Source organism: Podarcis muralis, chromosome 4 (assembly GCF_964188315.1).
Source record: "Podarcis muralis chromosome 4, rPodMur119.hap1.1, whole genome shotgun sequence".
NCBI lineage: Eukaryota > Metazoa > Chordata > Lepidosauria > Squamata > Lacertidae > Podarcis > Podarcis muralis.
The window spans coordinates 37775543-37796279 of NC_135658.1; the positions used below are offsets into that span (position 1 = coordinate 37775543).

Sequence of the window (20737 nt, forward strand, 5' to 3'; positions counted from 1 at the left end):
CCATAAACTCATAATTTATAGTACAGGTTTTATAGCTTTTCTGATAACAAACATAAGCAATGAGTGCAACCCTGTGCATATTTATATGGGAGTAAGCCCCATTTGACTTGAATCAAAATAAACATTCAAGTTGTTGTGTATTGCATATCCTAAAACCAGTACTTTGTAAACCATTTAGAAGAGTTTTGTTTTGTTTTTACAATTGCCGTATTTTTCGCACCATAAGACGCACCTAGTTTTTAGAAGAGGAAAGTAAGGGGGGGAAATACAGAGTGCGTGAGGGAGTATATCCCCCTCCGCGCTGGCTCCTGGCTGCTCTCATGCAAGTCACAGAGCCCCTCAGACAGAGGGAACTCTAAATAGGTTGTTCTAAAGCCCTCTTCCCCCACGTCGCCTCTCCCCACCTGCTTGCGCGGGCGCCGCCATTAGGACACTCGCACAGGTGGCGTGCCATGCCCCCCCACTCCGGAAACCAAAGCCCCCAGCTCCACCGCTGCCAGGGACCACACATTCACCCCATAAGACGCACAGACATTTCCCCTTACTTTTTAGGAGGAAAAAAGTGCCTCTTATGGAGCGAAAAATACAGTAAGTGGTGTATAAATGTTATGAAACAAATAACTATGAATACTAAGTTGTTACATTTCCCCAAGGTTTTCTACAAAACTGTGCTGTCTCTTGACGCAATTTTTTCCCTTTCCTCTTCATAGTACAAGGATGCATTTATGAAAGCAAACCCTGGCTACAAGTGGTGCCCGCCTACAAATAAACCTGTGAAAACCCAGTCATCTACTGTTACTAACCGGAAAAAGCTGTGGGCTTTCCCATCAGAACCTGCAAAAGATTTGCCAAGTCCGAAAAAGTTAGTGAAGACAGAAGAAATGCCTCAGCTGAATTTCGCAATGGCAGGTTCGTTTGAGATCTCTGTTGACTTCAAGCCCCAAGTCTCTGGCCTACAGTACGTGACTGAATCAGGCCTAGGAGTCAGAGGTTTCACCAAGATTGTACTGTATTTCATTAGAGTCAATGGGAATATTTGTTTTATTATAATCGTGTACAGTGGAACCTCGGTTTTTGATCATCTCGAAAGCCGGACAATTCGGAACCCAAACACTGAAAACCCAGAAGTAATTGCTTCCGTTTTCGAATGCACCTCGGAAGTCGTTTTTTTCAATGGAATTTGCCAACCACCCATTGATCCTCGGTTTTCAAATGATTCGGATGTCTTCCAGAAGCGATTACGTTCGAAAACCCGAGGTTCCACTGTGTTATTAAAATGGGTTGATTCCCGCAATCATTTTGTAATAGAATGCTATAGGGTTGTAGATATCCTTGAAGCTGTTACTCTTTTGTAAAACATGCCTTCTATATATTTTAATAAGTTCTAAGATACATAGTCAGTGGAACACCTCATTCCAGTAATGACTGCAACATTTGATCCTGTTCACACAGTACAAAATACACAGTCCCTGTTGTGACTGCCTTCCTGGCTATGGGATGGATACAAACTAAATTAGTCATGACTTTAAGTCCCATGATTTCATTGGGAACTGACTGTGACTAATTACTCAGTGGGATTCAACGCTGTGTATATATGGATAGATTATAGTACCTGTCGCATTTCCTGCATGATCCCACATATTGCTGCAACTCTTCCTACCTAGGGCTCTTTTAAGCTACTTAAATCAGCTTAAGTCAGATGTTTTGAGCAAAAAATTATACATGAGACATTTCTTGTGTCTTTAATAAAGTAATTTCCAAACACTGAAAATATGTTTAACTTCCACAAATCTAGGCACAAATCATGTTTTAACTTCCACAAAACTAGGCACAAATCATGTTTTGCTTCATTGAATAGTTCTCTATATCGAATGGAAGTGAAAGACTCATGATGAGTCTGACCAAATACAAGTTACAATCCATTTAAAAGCACAGTCCATTGTGATTGGAGGGAAGGTGTATTTTTGAGTGGCAGGATCTAAAGATACAAGTTGCAGGTGATGGTGTGCAAGACTCTGCTTCAGCAGAGGGAGCGGGGGTTGAGCAATGCCCTTTTTGGGCATCCTGTCTTAATTTCATGGGGCTAGAAAGTGGAGCCATATGCCCACTATGACATTCCCACCAGCCCTTTCCTCCTCCTCCGCATTGGTGGAGACATCTGAGGGGAGCATGCTAATTGCATGGGGTTCTAAACAGGGAAACCTATATGAGTTTTCACTGAGTCCCATTGTCAAACTTCCCTTCCCAACATGGGGGAAAGAGAGACTTGAGTGTGATCCCGTGCAATCCCATAGTCTTGCTTCAAATAGAAATCATAGAATTGTAGAGTTGGGAGAAACCACTTGGGTCATCTAGTCCAGTGTTTCCCAACCTTTTTTGGGCAAAGGCACACTTGTTTCATGAAAAAAATCTCGAGGCACACCACCATTACAGCCCCGTGACGTCAGCGCGCAGCGTCACGCCGGGAGGAACATGAATTGCTAGCAAATTACATAATCACCTCCTTGAGGGCTGGCTCATCTTCTCCGAAGGCAGAACCCCATTAATTAACAGCACAGACTCACACCATAGCCAAGACGAGGGGGGAAAACCTCAGTCATGCACAGTCATGCACATGTGGGGGCTAAATGAGGACGAAGACCAGGCAGAGAGCAGGGTTCAAATCACCCCACCTGGCCAGGACAATCCCTGGGTGCTCCCTTGGGCCACTCGCCTGACCCACCTCGCAGGGCTGTTGTTGCGAGGATAACACGGGGAGAACCACGCGCGCCCCCGGGAGCTCCTTGGAGGAGAAAGCGGGCGATGAATGCAATGCACGAAATATATGAGAGGCGACCAGGTTTTGCAGGTGAGGGGCCCCCGCCAGCCTCCGCTTCCAACACCCGGCGCAACGACGCCGAAGTTTCCCCCCGGGCTCGGCTCGGGGAGCAGCGCTGCTCCCCCCCGGCTCCCCTTCGCCCTCCCGGCTCTCTCTGCCGCCCACTGGGGACCCCCCTCACCTGCCAAGTCCGGAGCTCTGGTGGAAGTTGCATGCATGCATGCAGGGCGCCGCGTTGCCATTGCATTGCACTGCACTCCATGCAACGCCTGCACGCATGCATTGCCTTGCACGCCCGCCAAGGGGTCTCCCCGCGGTCTGATGCGACCCCTCCGGCGCGGATGCAGCATTGCAAAAATAAAAAAAAACCCGACGCAGCCCTACCTGGGGGGCAGCCTCCGCTGCTCCGCCTCCGCGGGGATCCCCGGGCTCCATCCTGCCGCCCGATCTCCGGGGGGGCGCAGGCAGGCTGCGCGGGGTCTGCGCGGAAGAGCCCCTGCCCGCCCTGCCGCCGCCGCTGCGCTCATTCCATGGCCGGGAGAAGAGCGCTTCAAACAAAACGCCCGGCCCGCCAGGCCACGCTGGGAAACGTAGTTCGCGCACCCCGCGCGGGCGCGGAGCCCAAGGGCGAGGGGACTACGGATCCCGGCAGCCCCTGCGCCAGGGACGGAGGGGGAGAGGCCGGGTGCAGGGATGGAGGGACGGGTGGGCGAGCGAGTGAGTGAGTGGCAGCCGCCAAGCCTTGGCCGAGAGCCAGGAAGGGCCTCCCCGGAGGAGGAGGAGGAGGGAGGCGCAGAGCGGGAGGGAGGGAGGGAACCCCAGGGGTCATCTAGTGACGGCGCCCCAATCGAAAATTTGACTTTTAAAAAAAAAAATCTTTCAATTTTTTAATTTTTCCCGCGGCACACCAGGCAACATCTCGCGGCGGAACAGTGGTTGGGAAACACTGATCTAGTCCAACCCCCCTGCAGTCTAGGAATCTTTTGCCCAATGTGAAGCTCAAACCCACAACTCGTGAGATTAAGAGTTTCATGCTGTACCAACTGACAGTTGTATGCAGGAGGGTGCCTGAAGTTTCTTGTGTATATTGTCTGCACTTTATTGTAACACTTAAAAGTTACCAGCACTAGACTGAAATTTTATGAAAAGAGTGACTTTATGAATAGCTTATCGTGATATTATCAAGACTTCCTTCCTACTCCATTTTTTAAAAAGATATATATATGGGGTGTGTTGTGTGTGTTGATTCCTTTTAAGTAGTCTTTGTTAAAAGATGTAATCTTTATAGTTCCTTTCAGTGCTGTGGCCCAGTATGTTTAAGACCTGCTTAAACATTTTTTTTGAACTGGCTCCAAAATAAAACATTTTTATCAATATATTTTTATTCTCTGATAGATCCTACACAAATGGGAGGCCTCAGTATGCTACTGTTAGCAGGAGAACATGCCTTGACTGCACAAGAGGTAAGCAGCTATCTTGCCTGCTTCATCCTTTCATTAATGCAATGCATGTTTGACAGATATGTATAGTAATGTAACTTCTGCTGACAACTATTTGATAGGTTTTGTATCTGCAGTCAGTGACACAGTTTTCCATTCCGTAGCTATAGAACCTAATCATTTGTGCCAGTTGTACAATGTGAAACACTTTGGTGTCAAATACAGTGGTACCTCCGGTTGTGGACAGGATCCGTTCCGGAGCTCCGGTCGGATTCTGAGGTTTCCGCAACTGGAGGTGCCTGTTCTACGCGCGTGGCACGATAGAGCACTACTGTGCATGCGTGTGCAGCTAAACCCAGAAATATACTTCCAGGTTTGCCACGTGTGTATCCCGAAGGATACGTAACAAGAGGGGCTCATAAGCAGAGGTACAACTGTATTGCAGAATCAAGTCCTTTATATCTAAAGAGTTTCTAGTAAAGAGGAACTATAATCAAGAGGACGTATCTTGAGTCAAACTGTCTGTGAATGTAAACAGTTCTGTGAACTTAGAAGTCCCAGCCTTGAGAGCAAAATCCATTTACTTTGTATATTGTCTGATACACATGTGTCCTTCAGGCATTTAGAATTTGAATACCATAGAGCAGTGATGGCGAACCTTTTAGAGATTGAGTGCCCAAACTGCTACTCAAAACCCACTTACTTAATGCAAAGTGCCAACACGGCAATTTGAGCTGTAGATCTCATTTTTTCTGTTTCTTCTTTATGACTGCTGTTGTAATAAATAATCCTTCATAAAAGTTACTGCATTAAATTATCTTTCTATTCATATATAATTTTGTGGCATAACTCAGTGCTTTTCTCAAAAAATATGTTTAGGGGTACACTCAGTTTTACTCAAGAAAAATCACCACGGGGGGGGGGGGGGGATAAATACAGTTCAAATTGGGGAAAATAAATACAGTGAAATTCATCTACCGTTAAATTCACAAAATGTTCAGAGGTATGCGTCCCTTTGCGTCCCCACAGAAAAAACCCACTGGTATTACTCCAGAACCAAGTAGTGTTATGAGCCATCAAACCTTGGAAATACATTTTTTCCAGAAGGTATCACAATTTTGGCCACTAGTGTACACTGGAGGGCTGTACTAAGAGCCACCCTCTGCCAATCTTTAATATAAGATAATGATTGTCTTCGTGCGCACATACAAATATATATAAATAAATAAACCCAGCCAGATGGGTGGGGTATAAATTTATTTTTATTATTGTTTTTATTATTATTATTATTACCGTATTTTTTGCTCTATAAGACTCACTTTTTCCCTCCTAAAAAGTAAGGGGAAATGTGTGTGCGTCTTATGGAGCGAATGCAGGCTGCGCAGCTATCCCAGAAGCCAGAACAGCAAGAGGGATTGCTGCTTTCACTGTGCAGCCATCCCTCTTGCTGTTCTGGCTTCTGAGATTCAGAATATTTTTTTTCAAATTTTCCTCCTCCAAAAACTAGGTGCGTCTTGTGGTCTGGTGCGTCTTATAGAGCGAAAAATACGGTGGTGGTGGTGTTGTTGTTGTTGTTGTTGTTGTTGTATTTTGCTATTTTTTTGGCTACCGTTTGATGGCTTCCTCCATGGAATGAATTTTTCTGTTGGCTTCTGCGGGAAAGCCCAGAGAACATGTAAACCCAGCAGCCCCTTCTTATGTTGCCGTCTTGATATGCTTACTGACCTGGGAGTTAAGCCCTGCTGAACTCAAGGCAGCTTACTCCTGAGTCGGAAAAAACAGACTGGCAGAAATCAATGCCTGCTCAGCCCCTCGTTTGCTTGCCAGACCCTGCTGCCGCAGGCTTTGGACGGCACATCCAAGCCCCCCCCCACCCCCCCGCAACCCGGCATGGAAGCTACAGCCCTGCTGGGGCGTTGGCATGCGTGCCCACAGAGAGGGCTCTGAGTGCCCTCTCTGGCACGCATGCCATAGGTTTGCCACCACTGCCATAGACTATTTAGAATAACGTGGCGGAATATTTGGTAGCGTTATTTTAAATGCAAAAAGCATTTAAAAATATAGTTTACATGCTATTAGATCCCACTTTCCTAATCAACACAGGTAACTCAAAGCTACTTAAAATACCGTTGTAACAAATAATTTTAAATACATTATCTCAGTGATATTCATCATCATCAAACCTTTACTGGCATCACTTACAAACATTCAGAATAAATAAGCCAGTGCGATCTCTTCGCCATTTACTCAGTAATATTTACTTCACTACTGCTAAGGTGTTGTATCATTACCTCCCATTTTTCAAGTGCGGGTTCGGACATTGCCTACACACTTGAGCCTAGAATCAGGAGTGTTGGGCTCACAGCTCATGAAGTTCACCGCCGTACCACAGCAGCTCAGTTTAAAGTAGCCATCTGCCTGTTTACATTTCACCAGCTTTGCAATACAAAATGTATTAATCTGGCAGCTTTTAGCACATACATGTTGAATTTCTGTAAGAAGTAGAATGTGATTTTGTACTGGTAGTGGCAAAAGAGTATCATGGTTCAATATAAACACAATAACATTTTGTAGCATCTTGTGCTTCAATCAATCAATTATTTATTTATTTGTATGCCATGTTTCCAAAGTTAAAACATGTTCTAGGTGGCTTTTTAGAAACTGCAGCACTACAAAGATAACAAAAGTAGTCATAAACAAAACATCAGAAAGTACACAGACTGAACAATTTCCACATAGAGCATAAGATACGAAACAAAGATACAAAAAGACGACAGCAACAGCCCCCATAAACAACAAAAACCCATAAACAATGCCCCAGCCCAAGATTCTGTTTGGCAGCTTCAGCTTTTATAGCTGGAGTCAACCGGGCCTTGCCTCTCAGGCCAGGTGGGAAAAGGCCTACAAGGCAGGGAGCAGATCTTGCAGGGCTCAAAGCAAAGATAATAATAATAATATAAGAATTATTTATTATTTATACCCCACCCATCTGGCTGGGTTTCCCCAGCCACTCTGGGCGGCTTCCAACAAAATATTAAAATACAATAGTCTGTTAAACATTAAAAGCTTCCCTGAACAGGGCTGCCTTCAGATGTCTTCTAAAAGTCTGGTAGTTGTTTTTCTCTTTGACATCTGGTGGGAGGGCGTTCCACAGGGCGGGTGCCACTACCGAGAAGGCCCTCTGCCTGGTTCCCTGTAACTTGGCTTCTCTCAGCGAGGGAATCGCCAGAAGGCCCTTGTCACTGAACCTCAGTGTCCAGGAAGAACGATGGGGGTGGAGACGCTCCTTCAGGTATACTGGGCCAAGGCCATTTAGGACTTTAAAGGTCAGCACAAACAATTTGAATTGTGCTCGGAAACATACTGGGAGCCAATGTAGGTCTTTCAAGACCAGTGTTATGTGGTTTCAGCGGCTGCTCCCAGATGGTCTCTTAAGCAACTTTTTATGGACTACAGGCCACTTCATCAGATGAAAATTATGTGAATAACTTGCTGGTCTGTGGGGACAGGGGAACATTTGCAAACCTAAGATTTAACTTCAATCATTTTACATGTAGCTTATATAGCCTGTCCTTCACTTTTACAAATACCAGGTACAGAGTATAAACCAAAGAAACCAGAACAGTAAGCCATTCTGAACAAATAAAGACTGCTAAAAACAGCATAATAAGCGAATCAGCAGCTTAAAATGCCTGGGCAAATAAATAAGTGTTAACCTAGTGCTGGAACAATGACCACATCAGCCAGGCAGACTTCTGAGTGGAGGGCATTTGTGGCAGCTGATGTAGCCATAATGCCATGAGTAGGAAGTAACATGGTGCTTGTTAAGCCCTTGTTTGCAAGCCTGGTGTGTCTACCAGCCATTCTGACAAATTTCTTATGAGAAATCCACTTTCACAGCAACTTCACAGCTCCTTCCCAAAACATTCTGGGCAGACATTTGGCTGGCAAGTGAAGCATGCAGTGGTAAAAAAACCCCTTTTCATTTTCTTCGAAGAATAATCAGGCAGACATTAAGGAGGCAGTGTGTGTTTGAGTGTTAAAAGCAGACAGAAGGCCATGTTTGCTATCCTTTCTTTGCATTTAATAATACATGGGCAAGAATTATTCTGATACATTGACTTCGTATTTCTTAACGCTTAATCCGATTGCATTAATGATATTCATCTTCTCAAGAGTTGTATTAACAGTTGTTAACTACGCTGAATTTTTAGGAATCTCTTATTGCCTCATGATGTGAGTGTGAATGCGTTATATCGTGTCCCAGCCATGAAAATGAAATGTAGAATCAATGCTGGTGTTTGCACACTTGTTAAGTGTCAGCTATGCCATTATACTCTTAGAAAAGATTATATTACTTGATTTTATAGGGCATTTTTCTGTATTTAGCTCATCACAAACTAATTTTCCCCTTAATGAACGGATGGACAAATGAAAGGTGATCTCTTATGTGCATTTCATACTTGGTTCCTCCCTTCAGTCTTTGGTACTTTCCATTTTTCTGCATACCAGTGGCTGCTTTGTGCTGGCAATGCTACTAAAAAGGCAAATGGCGACTCGTTTGCATATGTACCTGCCTGCCTGCAGTGAAGCATCTAATGCCCATCCTTCCCATTTCTGATCTCTTTTTCATTTTAAATTCTGCAGCTCTTTCCACGCTCCTTATTTTACCCGTATTTCTCTATCCCTTCTCTTTTCTAAAATTGGCTTCTGTTTCCCTAAAGCATTCTGTTTAAATTTCTTTTGGCTTACAGTGCTTTTGTACACTTTCTCCTCCTTAACTTTTCAGTTCTTTCTTTCTCTTTGCTCCTTCTTTTCCCCTTATGTACTTCTAATCAAACCCAAAACCTGACTATTACTTTTCATTGTTGCTTTCATCTGTTGTTATTCTACAGCTCTGGAATGCACTGGCTACATGGTTCTTAAACAGCTTCTAAAGAGCAATCTGTGCTCTGAGGCTTTTCCTTGCTCATTAATCCTTCCAGGTTTCCCTTCCTCTTGTGACCATTTCCACCCCCTCCACTTTTTTTGTCTGATACATTGTAAGCCTCCAGGCAGGGTTTGTCATTACTTTTATCTCTCCTATGCCATTTTGATTTGAAAGTGCTTTAGAAATAATAATATATGCGCACACCACTTAGCAGTAAAAGCCTGCAACTCACAGGCAGGCCCCTTTCTAATTGACACACGAAGCAGAATGTAGTCCCTAAAGTTTCCCCCCCAATAATCTTTGTTTCAGATTTCTTCAAGTACATGCCATTCTGATGCATCCAATTCTACTGAAGGATGTCTAAAGTCGCCGTTGTTTCAATTTGCTGAGGTGAGCTTTTTCTAATTTCTGGGGTTTTTTTTTGGTTTTTTAATAAATAAATAAAAAAAGAACACTAAAGGCTTTCAGATAAGCTCCAAAAATGCTTTAGTTAATTTATCATCCATTTGAGCAGTGGCCACATACATATTTACCTGAGGATCATGGGTGACTTCTGCATCTTTAATGGCACTTAAATATAGTTAATTAATTAAATGCTTTACATGATGCATTGCATTAGGTAGGCATTCTTGAGCAGAAGAAAGAATTTCTTTCGTATATTTAGTCGAAAGCATCCTGAAGCCAAAAATGTGCCAGCTAAGGACATATTTATTTAATTAGCAGCTATAATGGATGCCCTCTTCAGGCATCAGATCTTGACAAGCTTCATCAGGTGACTGTTCAGGTTAAAGTGTGGAAACACTCTTTTCAGTACTAAGTCAAGGTCAGGACCATCAATTAGCATATTAGATAGATAGATCGTGCCCTCATATGTTGTCAAATCCTGTACTGTCAAATCCTAATCATCTTTCAGCATATAACCGAGGGCCAAAGTCACAAATCCATTTTTTGAACACGTAAGCAGCCTTTAACATCTCCAGATACATCCTCATTGGTGAAGGTAGTGTATGAACCAGGCATTCAGTTCTCATACTTACAGAGCTGCTCCTCTTCAGGGAGGGGTGGGGTTGCGTGCAGGCTTCGCTCTTTCCCGCCCTCAGCGGGGGGGGGGGGTCGAGACCCCCACATCACTGGGGAGTCCCGGCACGCATCACGACCACAGTCAGCCAATCTGGCTGGCGGTGGGGGCATGGCTAGCCACATTTAAGCAGCTGCGTGGCCGGGAGCTCCTCCTTCTGCTCCAAGCTTCCACGGATCTCCTGCCCTCCCTCCCTTCTTTCGTTTATCACCTTGACCTTGATATGGACTTCAGTTGGTTGCCTGTTGAAGCGGCCTGGTAGGAATTTTCCCACTTGGCAAATTGGCACTAGCCACTTGGTTTTTGCCTACCTCGTAGCAAATCATCACAACTTTATAAGGTTTAGTGGTTAGGCATTGGAAAAGCTTGGTTTATGGGAGGGGAGGTTGTGGCCATCACCTACCCCTCCACCTTAAGGGTATTCCATTAAAGCAGCCTTTCTCAACCTGTGGGTCCCCAGATGTTGTTGAACTACAACTCCCATCACCCCCTAGCTAGCAAAGCCAGAGCTCAGGGATGAGGGGAGTTGTAGTCCAACAACATCTGGGGACTCACAGGTTGAGAACTGCTGTGTTAAAGGAACCCGGGGTTGTGGTTCCTGTCCGAAGCCCAGGTGGAACCTAGGGCCATGGCACGACCTTTCCCGTGACCCTGGGGGAGACCAAGTTGATGTACATCAACAGGGCTCCCCCTACAGGTGGTTGACCATTGTAAGACTTTCTGCATGGCGGGCAGGAGTCAGATATAGTCGGTTCGGGTCCAATGCCCAAAGCCAATACCACTCACATTCTGTAACTAATAAAAGTTGTGGCCCTTTTTCAGCCGATTAACCTAAAATACTTGTGTCCACGTGTTTTTATTCACCAAGGGAGGGGGTGTGGGGCCTCGACGCGCAACAGTACCATTTCCAGCTGCTATGAATACAGGACTTGCTACAGTGTAAATTATTTCCTACATATTAGACACAACATATTAGACATTAGTCATGACTAAATCCCACTGAAATAAATAGAATTTGAATTCGTTGCACCAAAAACCCCCACTCCTTTGTTTTTGATGTCTTTAGTTGTGGATAAATTTTTCTGGATGCTGCTCATTGCATCAGCCCATGAAAGTCGGTACCTGGTCAAGGAATGTGTGAGCTGTGATCCTAAGGTGCTGGTGGAGCCCCGTTAAAATGTTCAACCCAAGCACAATTATATAAATTAAGACTGCAATCTGAAACACAGTTACTAAGGATTAAGCACCACTGAATATACCACCACCATGGGTGGCAACGCAAGAGGAGATGCAATAGGAGACCTGTGGAGCCAATGTGAGCACCACTCAGCGATGTAGCAAGCACTGTAGTATTTACAATTATGTAGCTTTTTCTCAGAAAAGCTCAGTAAGAGATTAAGATGCGGCCGAAGAAGAGAATACAAACATCAAAGTATAGAGGGCGCCCATTTTTTTTACCCCCAAATATTATTTTAATTAGATGCCATTGTTTCTAATAGATTTTTTTCTCATCTGATAAAGCCGTTCCCCATTTCAATTATAAATAAAAAACCAAGAATGTGTGGATAGTTGGCACAATCCAGCCGAGATTAAGCACTTTTAAAACACCAATTATTTTCAATGGGTGAGTTAAGTTTGTAATTTTAAGCCCCGTTGATTTCAATTTGAATGTTAAGCATGTGTTTAAATCTTACCTGTTGAAATCAATGGAATGTAAAAGTGTTTCACTTTGACTGGATCGTGCTCATTATTGTCCTGAAAACAACCCAGAATATCATTTTTGACCAGATAGTTAAGATTGCTGTTAACAGGTTTCCAGCCAGCACACTTGAACATCTCAGCAGTGAAAAATGAAGCCAGAATCACAAGGCTCTCATTTAAAACTTCCTTGTAAATAGGTTTCTTTGAAATCAGTGGGGTTTATTTCCAACTAAGTGAGTTCAAAATAATATTGCTTATTTTAGTCTGGAAATTCTGATTTCTTATACAGTTCTTTCAGCATGGTACTGATCATTTTGGTGCTTTGTATGCAATTAGTGTGTCAGGTGAAATGCTTAATTTGCGTCTGTCAATGCAAGGGATCAAAGCCTTTGGCTTAGCTCCAAGCCATGTGATACTTTATTTAATATTACCATTGTGACTTTTCATTGTTTTATTTTGTTGCTCTGATTATGGCAGAGGTTTCCCTATGAAAATGATGCTTGTATTTTTCATAGTTTGTAATTTACAATCCATTAGAAAAGTAACTTATTCATACCACTTTGTGTCCTGAAGAACGACAAGTTTTGCCATTTCTGCAGAACATGAAAATCAGATTTGGCTTAAACACGGTGTTCTAATGGCTTTTTTTTTAATGTGCCCCCACTCCCAGATTTCCTCAAGTCCATCACAACCAGATGCCCCTGCAGATTCAAAAGAAAGTGAGGAATCAACACTATTTCAGTTTTCAGAGGTATGACAAATCTGACTTTAAAAAAAATAGAAATACAGTGTGATAAAGCAAGATGGCTTCAAATGTTGCCGTCCTTCTGAAGTACACAATTGAAGCATATAACAAATAGTTTCTCCAGCAGGTTTAATTTTTATAATGTGCTAGATACAACTGATATGTGGAAGTACATAGCAATGCCTTCTTCAAGGAAGTAGGAATTTCCCCCACAGAATTAGGCTGGAGACTCTCTCATGCAGTCATCCTGGGACAACAAGAATGAGCCCAACAAGGGGCTGCGTTCACACATTATGGCAAACCATAGTTAATGTTATACTGGGAACTGTAAGTTGCCTCCTACTTGGCTCCTCCATTGGCTCTGGTGTGTACAACAAACCATGATCCCTGGTTTATCGTTACATCTGAATTAGTGATTGTGGTTTGTTTTACTCCCCCAAAAACACAATCAGGAAGCCAATGTTTGTTTTTGGATCATGGTTTGTTGCTCCCACTTGTTTTTAGGAGAGGAGAGGTTTTCCACCTTAGTATGACTTCTCATGAGATTGCTGTAGAGCTTCTTTCAGTGCTAAGGCTCAGCTGGGAAAGAAATAAGGTAGTAGTAATAAAAAGAGTGTACACAGTGTGCTTTCCCTATTATTACTGAGTAACTTAAACTAGCAGTTATTTTTTGGGAGGAGGAGCACACTTGTCAGAAACTATGAATTCAGATAGACATGAGCCCCAGCACCTTTCAATTAAGAAGATCCTTAACGTAAAGGAGGTGGTGGGAAGGATCAAAATGCTTCAGTAAAATACAAGATTCTTCTTATCACAGGTGCCTTCAAGTCTCTATCCTACCTTCAAAATGCTGCCTGTGTTCTAACCCCCCGCCCAAAAAAGCGCCTTCACACCTGTCAGGGCCGCCTCAGGTCCCAGCTCACAAGAGACCAACGCCAAGTCCAGTTTATTTACAAAAGTCTTTATTGAAGTACATTGCTTGCTCCACAGCCGAGGCGCGCGGCCCCACGCCTGTTACGCTTAGACCGCCGAAGTCCCCTCTGAATCAGTCCCGCCTCTACACCAGTTTAAGAGGCTTGTGCTGGTCCACCTCTTCCTGTCCTTTCTTTTCCGCAGGGTCTTTCTGCCCCCCTGGGTTCCTTCCCTCCTGGACTCCCCTGACGCTGAATCCCCAGACGCCTGCTCCCCCCTCCTTCGTGCTTTGGGACCAGGCTCCTCCTCCAGGCTCTCCTCATTTCCGCGCGCCTCCACATTTGAACTTGGCGCGCGTTCGCTACCCCTGACCTTCCTCTTGACAGTTACACTGCTCTCTGTGCTACTCTCCGCCCCCTCCGGCAGGACGGCTTGTCCCGATCTCCTTCCCCTCTCTGCTTCCTGCTCTGCTCCGTCTGTCCCACTGGGTACTCCACCCTCTTCACTCCGTTCCGGCGGGGAAGCCGGCCCCGATCTCCAACTCCCACTCGGGGTTCCCCTACTGCTCCCCTGCTCCTGACTGGTCCCCCCTGTGGCTCCCCTTGGCCTGACCAGAGGCGCTCCCTTTTGGGAATCCTCCGAGTCACTTGAAAGACTCATGGAAAACCTCAAGTCATTGTCATCCTCCTCCTTCTCGCTCCGGGATCCTTCCCCCTCGCTCTCAGTCTCCTCCCTCATCTGTGCCTCTCTCCCTGAACCCCTGACAACACCAATCTGTTTATTGGGATAAATAGGTCTAAATCAATATAAGGCAACTGCTTTGATTGTGGGGAAAGGCATCATACCTATATCATTCTCATCCCTTTTCTTAATTTCAACAATTAGTATTTCTAAAGTCCTTAAGTTTCTTGACCAAAGGATCAGTGGTTTTGCTTGGTTGTGAAGGGGGATGTTCTATGGCATTGATGGGGAGCCTCCCACGATCCCAATTAGATCCTACATGTCATGTTCTGGTGTGATGCTGGATTTCATGGAGAAGGAGGCAAGGGATTGTGATTGATTGGGGAGCAGCCCTGGCCACCTGTCAAAATGGCCACGGAGAGTTGGCCAAAGAAGTGGCTCCCCATCCCTGTTCTTTGGGTTGGGAAGGAGTCTTCCTTTGCACAGACAGTACAGCCTTGTAGCTGCATCTCTCATTAGCCAAGCCCACATCATCGTTAAACCAAAGGAACAGTATACTGAGATCTCTGCCTGTGATTTTCATCCCCCTTAGCTTGGCTATATAATGCAGCTATTCAAGGCACAAAACTAAAATATCTTAAGTTTAAATAAAAAATCAGTTCTGGGATGAATTTGCTTCTGAATAGCAATATCCCAGGAAATGATAAAGTAACCTCTCATAGCCTCAGATGTCTGTCAATGCCTATGAATTCTGCTAGAGAGCACTTCTCTCGTCATCGCCGGGAACTGCTGCAGCAGAGGCAGTGAAGGAAGCTTCAGCTATACGCACATTTCTCTTCTTTGTGTTACGATCATGAATTTAGTAGGCTGCGAAGATATGTAGCACACAGTTTGGTGGCTTACTATGAAGTTTGGTGCTAGTGCAGTGTTGCAAGTCCTGGTGTTAGGTATATGCAGTGCTTTTTGTCTTAAAAAAAAGTTTAGGGGTACTCTAATTTTCCTACTCATATTGAAATGCTGCCGCTCAATGAGGCCGAACTTAAATTCAAAAAAGGTTTAAGGGTTTGCGTACCCCCAGGAGAAAAGCACTGGGTGTATGTAACTTACACAAGATGTGGCACTAGAGCAGCACTGCCACAAACCGTTCTGCTGATACCCACATCAAACTGTGCTCAGGGTTCCAACCCTTCATTTGAGGCTTCTACTCAACATTCAAGCATTGCTTCTCTCTGTTAGTCACAGAGCACAAGATGGGGGTGATTCGAGTATTGCCACTTCTTCCTTGTGCTCCATTCCCATGATGCTCCAGAAACATGGATATATAAGTGCTGGAGAAGGGGAATGAGGAACAGGATCATAGAATTGTAGAGTTGGAAGGGACCTGGGGTCCTCTAGTCCAAACCCGGGGAATGCAGGATGACATGGTTACTTATTGCAGCTGCCTTTGCTTAACGTTTTAATCTGGGCCAAGGGCAGTACCGCAGCAAGCACAACATCCCAGACCCACATTTGCCTGGGTAATGCAATTGTGGGCATAGGAGGCAGCATTTCTGGGTAAGAATCAGAATAGATAGGTGCTTAGCCCACTCTATGGATGTGTTCACATCTCATGTTAAACCATGGTTAATGTTTAACTCTGGTTTACTATGAACAAGCAACATGGTGGTGCATGCTACTCAAAAGTCCTTGCTCCACTCCTGGTTATGTTGGGAGCATGACTAAGGGGATATTTCCCACAACAGACCCAGACTAGGGAGGTTATTTCCCACAAACGCTCCACAAAAACCAACCTTTCCCAACCACCTTTTATTTTAATCATCAAATTATACGTAATAAAATACCTTTTGAAATATTTTAAAGCATATTGGTAGCTGCACTAAAATAAAGCCGTTCCCCATTTCAATTATAAATAAAAACAAAGCTAGAAGGATATCATATATCCAAACAGTCAATACTTTGTGAATCCATGATGACAATTAGGTGAAAAAAACCTGTTTTCTTTTACAGTAATCGATACACTTTTGTTACTTTACCAAAAACTTACCTTGTCTCGCTTCTCATTCTTGATATCTTAAAAAATGTGTTCTTAGCCATAGTTGCATACTACCATTTTTTGCCTCACCATTCTTTAATTGTTGGTGTTTTATGTGATTTCCAGTATTTGCATAGACCGTTCTAGCCACAACTAATAGATAAGAAACAAGTTTCCCTACATTCTGAGATAACTTATGGTTTTACATGATTTAAAAGAAAACGAGCAAAATGAAACATTGTATCTTAAAATATTTACCACTTGGGTTTTAAAATCATTTTCCATTTTTTAAAGGGAAAAAAAGCATATCTCTACCTCATATGGGGAGAATCTTTCTTTTTATTCTTCCAACATAAAGATAAATAATTTTTATTCATGTTACTTATCTTTAATGGCTTAATTTGCAATCTACTCATTATTTTACAATTATCTCTTAATTCCTGCACATAAAGAGAACTTAAAAGCTACTTTCAAAAGATTTTCACATATATCCATCAGGATTCCGCCCGCTGCCCCCAGTATTTTGTGCCCATTTCACAATATATTATTTTAGTTGTCCCTGTTCTGTGTCATGTTTAACCAAAAATTTATATATCTTTGCTAATCTATGTTCTTTAATCTTCACAACTTTCTTTTCCAAATTCTGTATGTTCTCTCCTCAATCCAGTTTTCCTTTGATATTCTTGCACTAATGATCTTACCTGACAATATTCAAACCAATTAGGGGTTTTTGCCCTGCATTTTTCTTCTAACCTCTGAATATGAAACCATCCATCCTGCTTTTCTAAAATCATTAATCCTGAATAAATTATTGTTCTTCCATGCATGAAATCCCACCTCTACATTTCCTTTTATCTATTAATTTTTCTAAAGGAGACTTGGACATAACAAATCTTTAATAAATCAAATAACAAAAAAAAAAAATTATTAATAGTCTTCGGTCCAAATTTCTTATCTCCCCCATGTAAATTATGTAATAAAGTTCCCAAAACCTTTCTGAAATAACTGAATATGGTTCTTTCATCCAATCTACTAATGAGTTGAAAACAAACCTTGGCCTCAACTCATGGTTTGATTAGAAAGAAGGAAACAAACCACAAGCCCAGGATTTTATTGAGTTACTTATTTTTAATTGTTTATTTAGACCATTTCCATACCACTTAATATATAAAAATATAAGCAGTGTACAGAAAACTAAAGCAACAACAAAAGACAGCTAACAAATTTTACAAAAAATGCAGACAGTTTCATATGCAATGGTTGCATAATACAAACTGCTAATAAACATAAACTAGTATCAGTTCATTCTCCTTCCGAAACAACTCACCTCTCAGCCTCCTGCATTCCCCCCAGCACTCCATCATCTACCCGGTCTCCCAGCCATGGCACAAACAACCACAGCTTACTCACTAGATGTCATAGAGAAGAGGACATCTGGAACCTGCTGGCGTTACCCTAATCTCTCACTCCAGACTTGCTTTTGCAGCCAGGCACAAAGCTTCCTGAGGCTGCCCACAGCTTTGTCCCATTCAGCAAATTCCACACCCAGTCCCAGCCTATAGCAGGTTTGGTGAAGGATGGGCAATGGAGCGCTCCTCCACTCACAGCTCTTTCTCCGGCCTCTGCACACTTCTCCAGTTACTTTCTTTGCCTGCCACAACAAGCAAAGGCGTGTGGTTTGTTGCTCCCAGTATGGCCAGGAATGGTGAAGGAGTGAGACTATAGCTTTTGAGCACCCTGCACGAGTGCACTGCTCCATGCTGCATCACTGTTAAACATTAAGTATGGTTGACTGTGATGTGCAAATCAGTGCCAGGGCTCCCCTGCCATTGCTCTCTCAGGTGTTGCTTTCCCTTGTTCAGATGTCCTCCTCTTTCCCCCATTTTTTTGGGAGGAACATCAGTGAGTGCATGAAAGATGAAGCGTCTTCAACAGTCTGTTGGTTCTCTCCTGCAAGCTCGCCTCTCTTTGCTCTCCTCTGCATTCATCTTACAAGGCCTATGTTGCTTTATAACACATGCTGTGCTGTAAGGCAGTGTTCCCCAACCTTGGGCCTCCAGCTGTTTTTGGACTACAACTCCCATCATCCCTCGCTAGCAAGACCAGTGGTCAAGGATGATGGGAATTGTAGTCCAAAAACAGCTGGAGGCCCAAGGTTGGGGAACACTGCTGTAAGGTACCAGCTGCCTTGAACAAGTTTTAGAAGTTGGTGCAGCAACAGTTGCTCTTTGCAGACACCCATAGGAGTAATTAAAAAAAAAAAAAGTTTATACTTTTCAGGTATATACATTTCACTGATTTCACAATCATTTTAACATCTTAAAACTTGACTTCCTTCCCCCTCTTTCTGCGGTTCCTTAAATTTATTTTCAATACCTTCTGCATATCCAAATTAACTTAACTTACTCATTTATTTATCTTCTTTCTATATATACTCTTACGTAGCTGCAGGTTATTACAATAATCATGCCAGTGTTTTATCTGTTTACAATTTATCTGTAAATATTCAACAAACCTCAAAGGATTAAAATTAAGACGATAGCCAGAAAACTTTGTTTGTCTCATTATCTAATTGAGAAGTACACTTAATTCACCTCTTGAAAATGTGGCGTTACAAATTGCACTCTCAAAATTGCTTTATAGCCTAAAGCAAAGTTCTCATATCTCACTGTATTATAATTTGAATTTATATACCGCCTTAAAGCTGGAGGTCACAGGGCGGTTCCCAGAATCACTGTAGTGATTCTCCCTAGAAAAAAGTTCTTTTCGAGTCTCATCAAGATTTATTCATTTATGTAAAGGATGTCTCAATTGCCCAGCATTAAAAAAGAAAATCATAGCGATTACAACCCCCACCCCCCCAAAATACATGCAAAATACAAAGTTAAAACAATAAAATTACATCAAATCCATCTGCAAAACTATCAGGAACAATATCCAACAATGTTGCTCAGAAAAGTGCTGGTTGAATAAGCAATATCCTGAGGAGGCACCTAAAAGAACAAATTAACAGAATGAAGATAAGCAGTCCAGCTTCTGGTCTACAATTGTGTCTGAAGACAGGCAGAGTAAGAGGGAAGATGCCAGCTGGGGCAGCCATCTTGCTCTTCTACTGAAGTCGCCATGCTGGCAGAAAATAATTGTTCTCTGCTATCATTGCCACAGGATAGGCTCGGTAATGAGCTTTTACATATGTTTGGTCAGACTTAGAGTGAGTTTTCAAACACTTGCATTCTAGCTGCATTCTAGCTTGCATTCCTTTCTTTTCCATTGTCCTTTGGTCTCAGGTATACCAAGGAGCTGACTAGACTTTGCAGGAAGGGAGAGCACTTTGAGAGGATTCCTGTCAATCATCATCTTATTTATTTATTTATTTATTTATTTATTTATTTTTATAATTATATTTATATTTATACCCCAGCCATCTGGCTGGGTTTCCCCTGCCACTCTGGGTGGCTCCCAACAGAATAATAAAAACACGATAAAACATCACATATTAAAAACTTCCCTAAACAGGGCTGCCTTCAGATGTCTTCTAAAAGTCAGGTAGTTGTTAATTTCCTTTGTTAATTTCCTTGATGGGAAGGCGTTCCACAGGGCGGGCACCACTACCGAGAAGGCCCTTTGCCTGGTTCCATGTAACCTCACTTCTCGCAGTGAGGGAACCGCCAGAAGGCCCTTGGAGCTGGACCTCAGTGTCAATAATAATAGGACAAGCTTTCTTTCAAGGAAGCTTGTTTAATGGATCAAAAAAGTCCCTATAAGCTTTCAATGAAGCCCTGGCAACACATAGTGAAAACCTCTAGCCTAGAGCAGGGTTTCCCAAACTGTGGTCTATGGGCTTCATCCAGGTGGCACATGGTCTGTCTGTGGATTTGTGGTTGAAAATTGGCACATCCATCAAATTAAATTCTCATATTTATTTTTAATTGTATTTTCATCAGCTGCTCCAACTTATCCCATTGTATTCTATTGCGTTGCAACCCAAACTTTATGGAATTCTAACTGAAAAACAACAAAATACAACACACAAGAAAAGAAACAAATATGTTATCAAAAAATAATGCAGCATCTAGCACAGTGCATCACAATTGCTATAACAGACAAAAAACCCCTCCAAAAAACAGACAGAGGGTCTGCCAAGACCCTCAGCAATTTTCAACCGGGCCATGGCAAAAATGTTTAGGAACCCTGGCCTAGAGTATTCACCATTTTAAAGCACGCATATCTTAATCAGTGAGAGAATGTAGAACGGCAAGTCTGTCTACACTGAGTTTTCATAGAAGTCTGGAAGCATGAAAAGCTAGGAAACAATCAGCTGTGTATTAGTTGCTGAAAATTAGAGGGTTATCATCTATTTTACAATATAAGCTCTTGTAATGTTGACTTTAGAGGCCATTC

The 20737-nt window shown here is 43.0% G+C and overlaps 1 protein-coding gene across 13 annotated transcripts in view; it reads left to right on the forward strand.

Annotated features, from left to right (window-relative positions):
- The window catches only part of BBX (BBX high mobility group box domain containing), a 120677-nt gene that overhangs the window by 77924 nt on the left and 22016 nt on the right, over window positions 1-20737 (forward strand). For all 13 annotated transcript variants that reach the window (XM_077927207.1, XM_077927202.1, XM_077927205.1 and 10 more), the window contains 4 exons: window positions 711-909; window positions 4214-4281; window positions 9497-9577; window positions 12637-12717. In XM_077927207.1, coding sequence (XP_077783333.1) covers window positions 711-909; window positions 4214-4281; window positions 9497-9577; window positions 12637-12717 — 429 coding nt within the window. The remainder of the gene's footprint in view (window positions 1-710; window positions 910-4213; window positions 4282-9496; window positions 9578-12636; window positions 12718-20737) is intronic.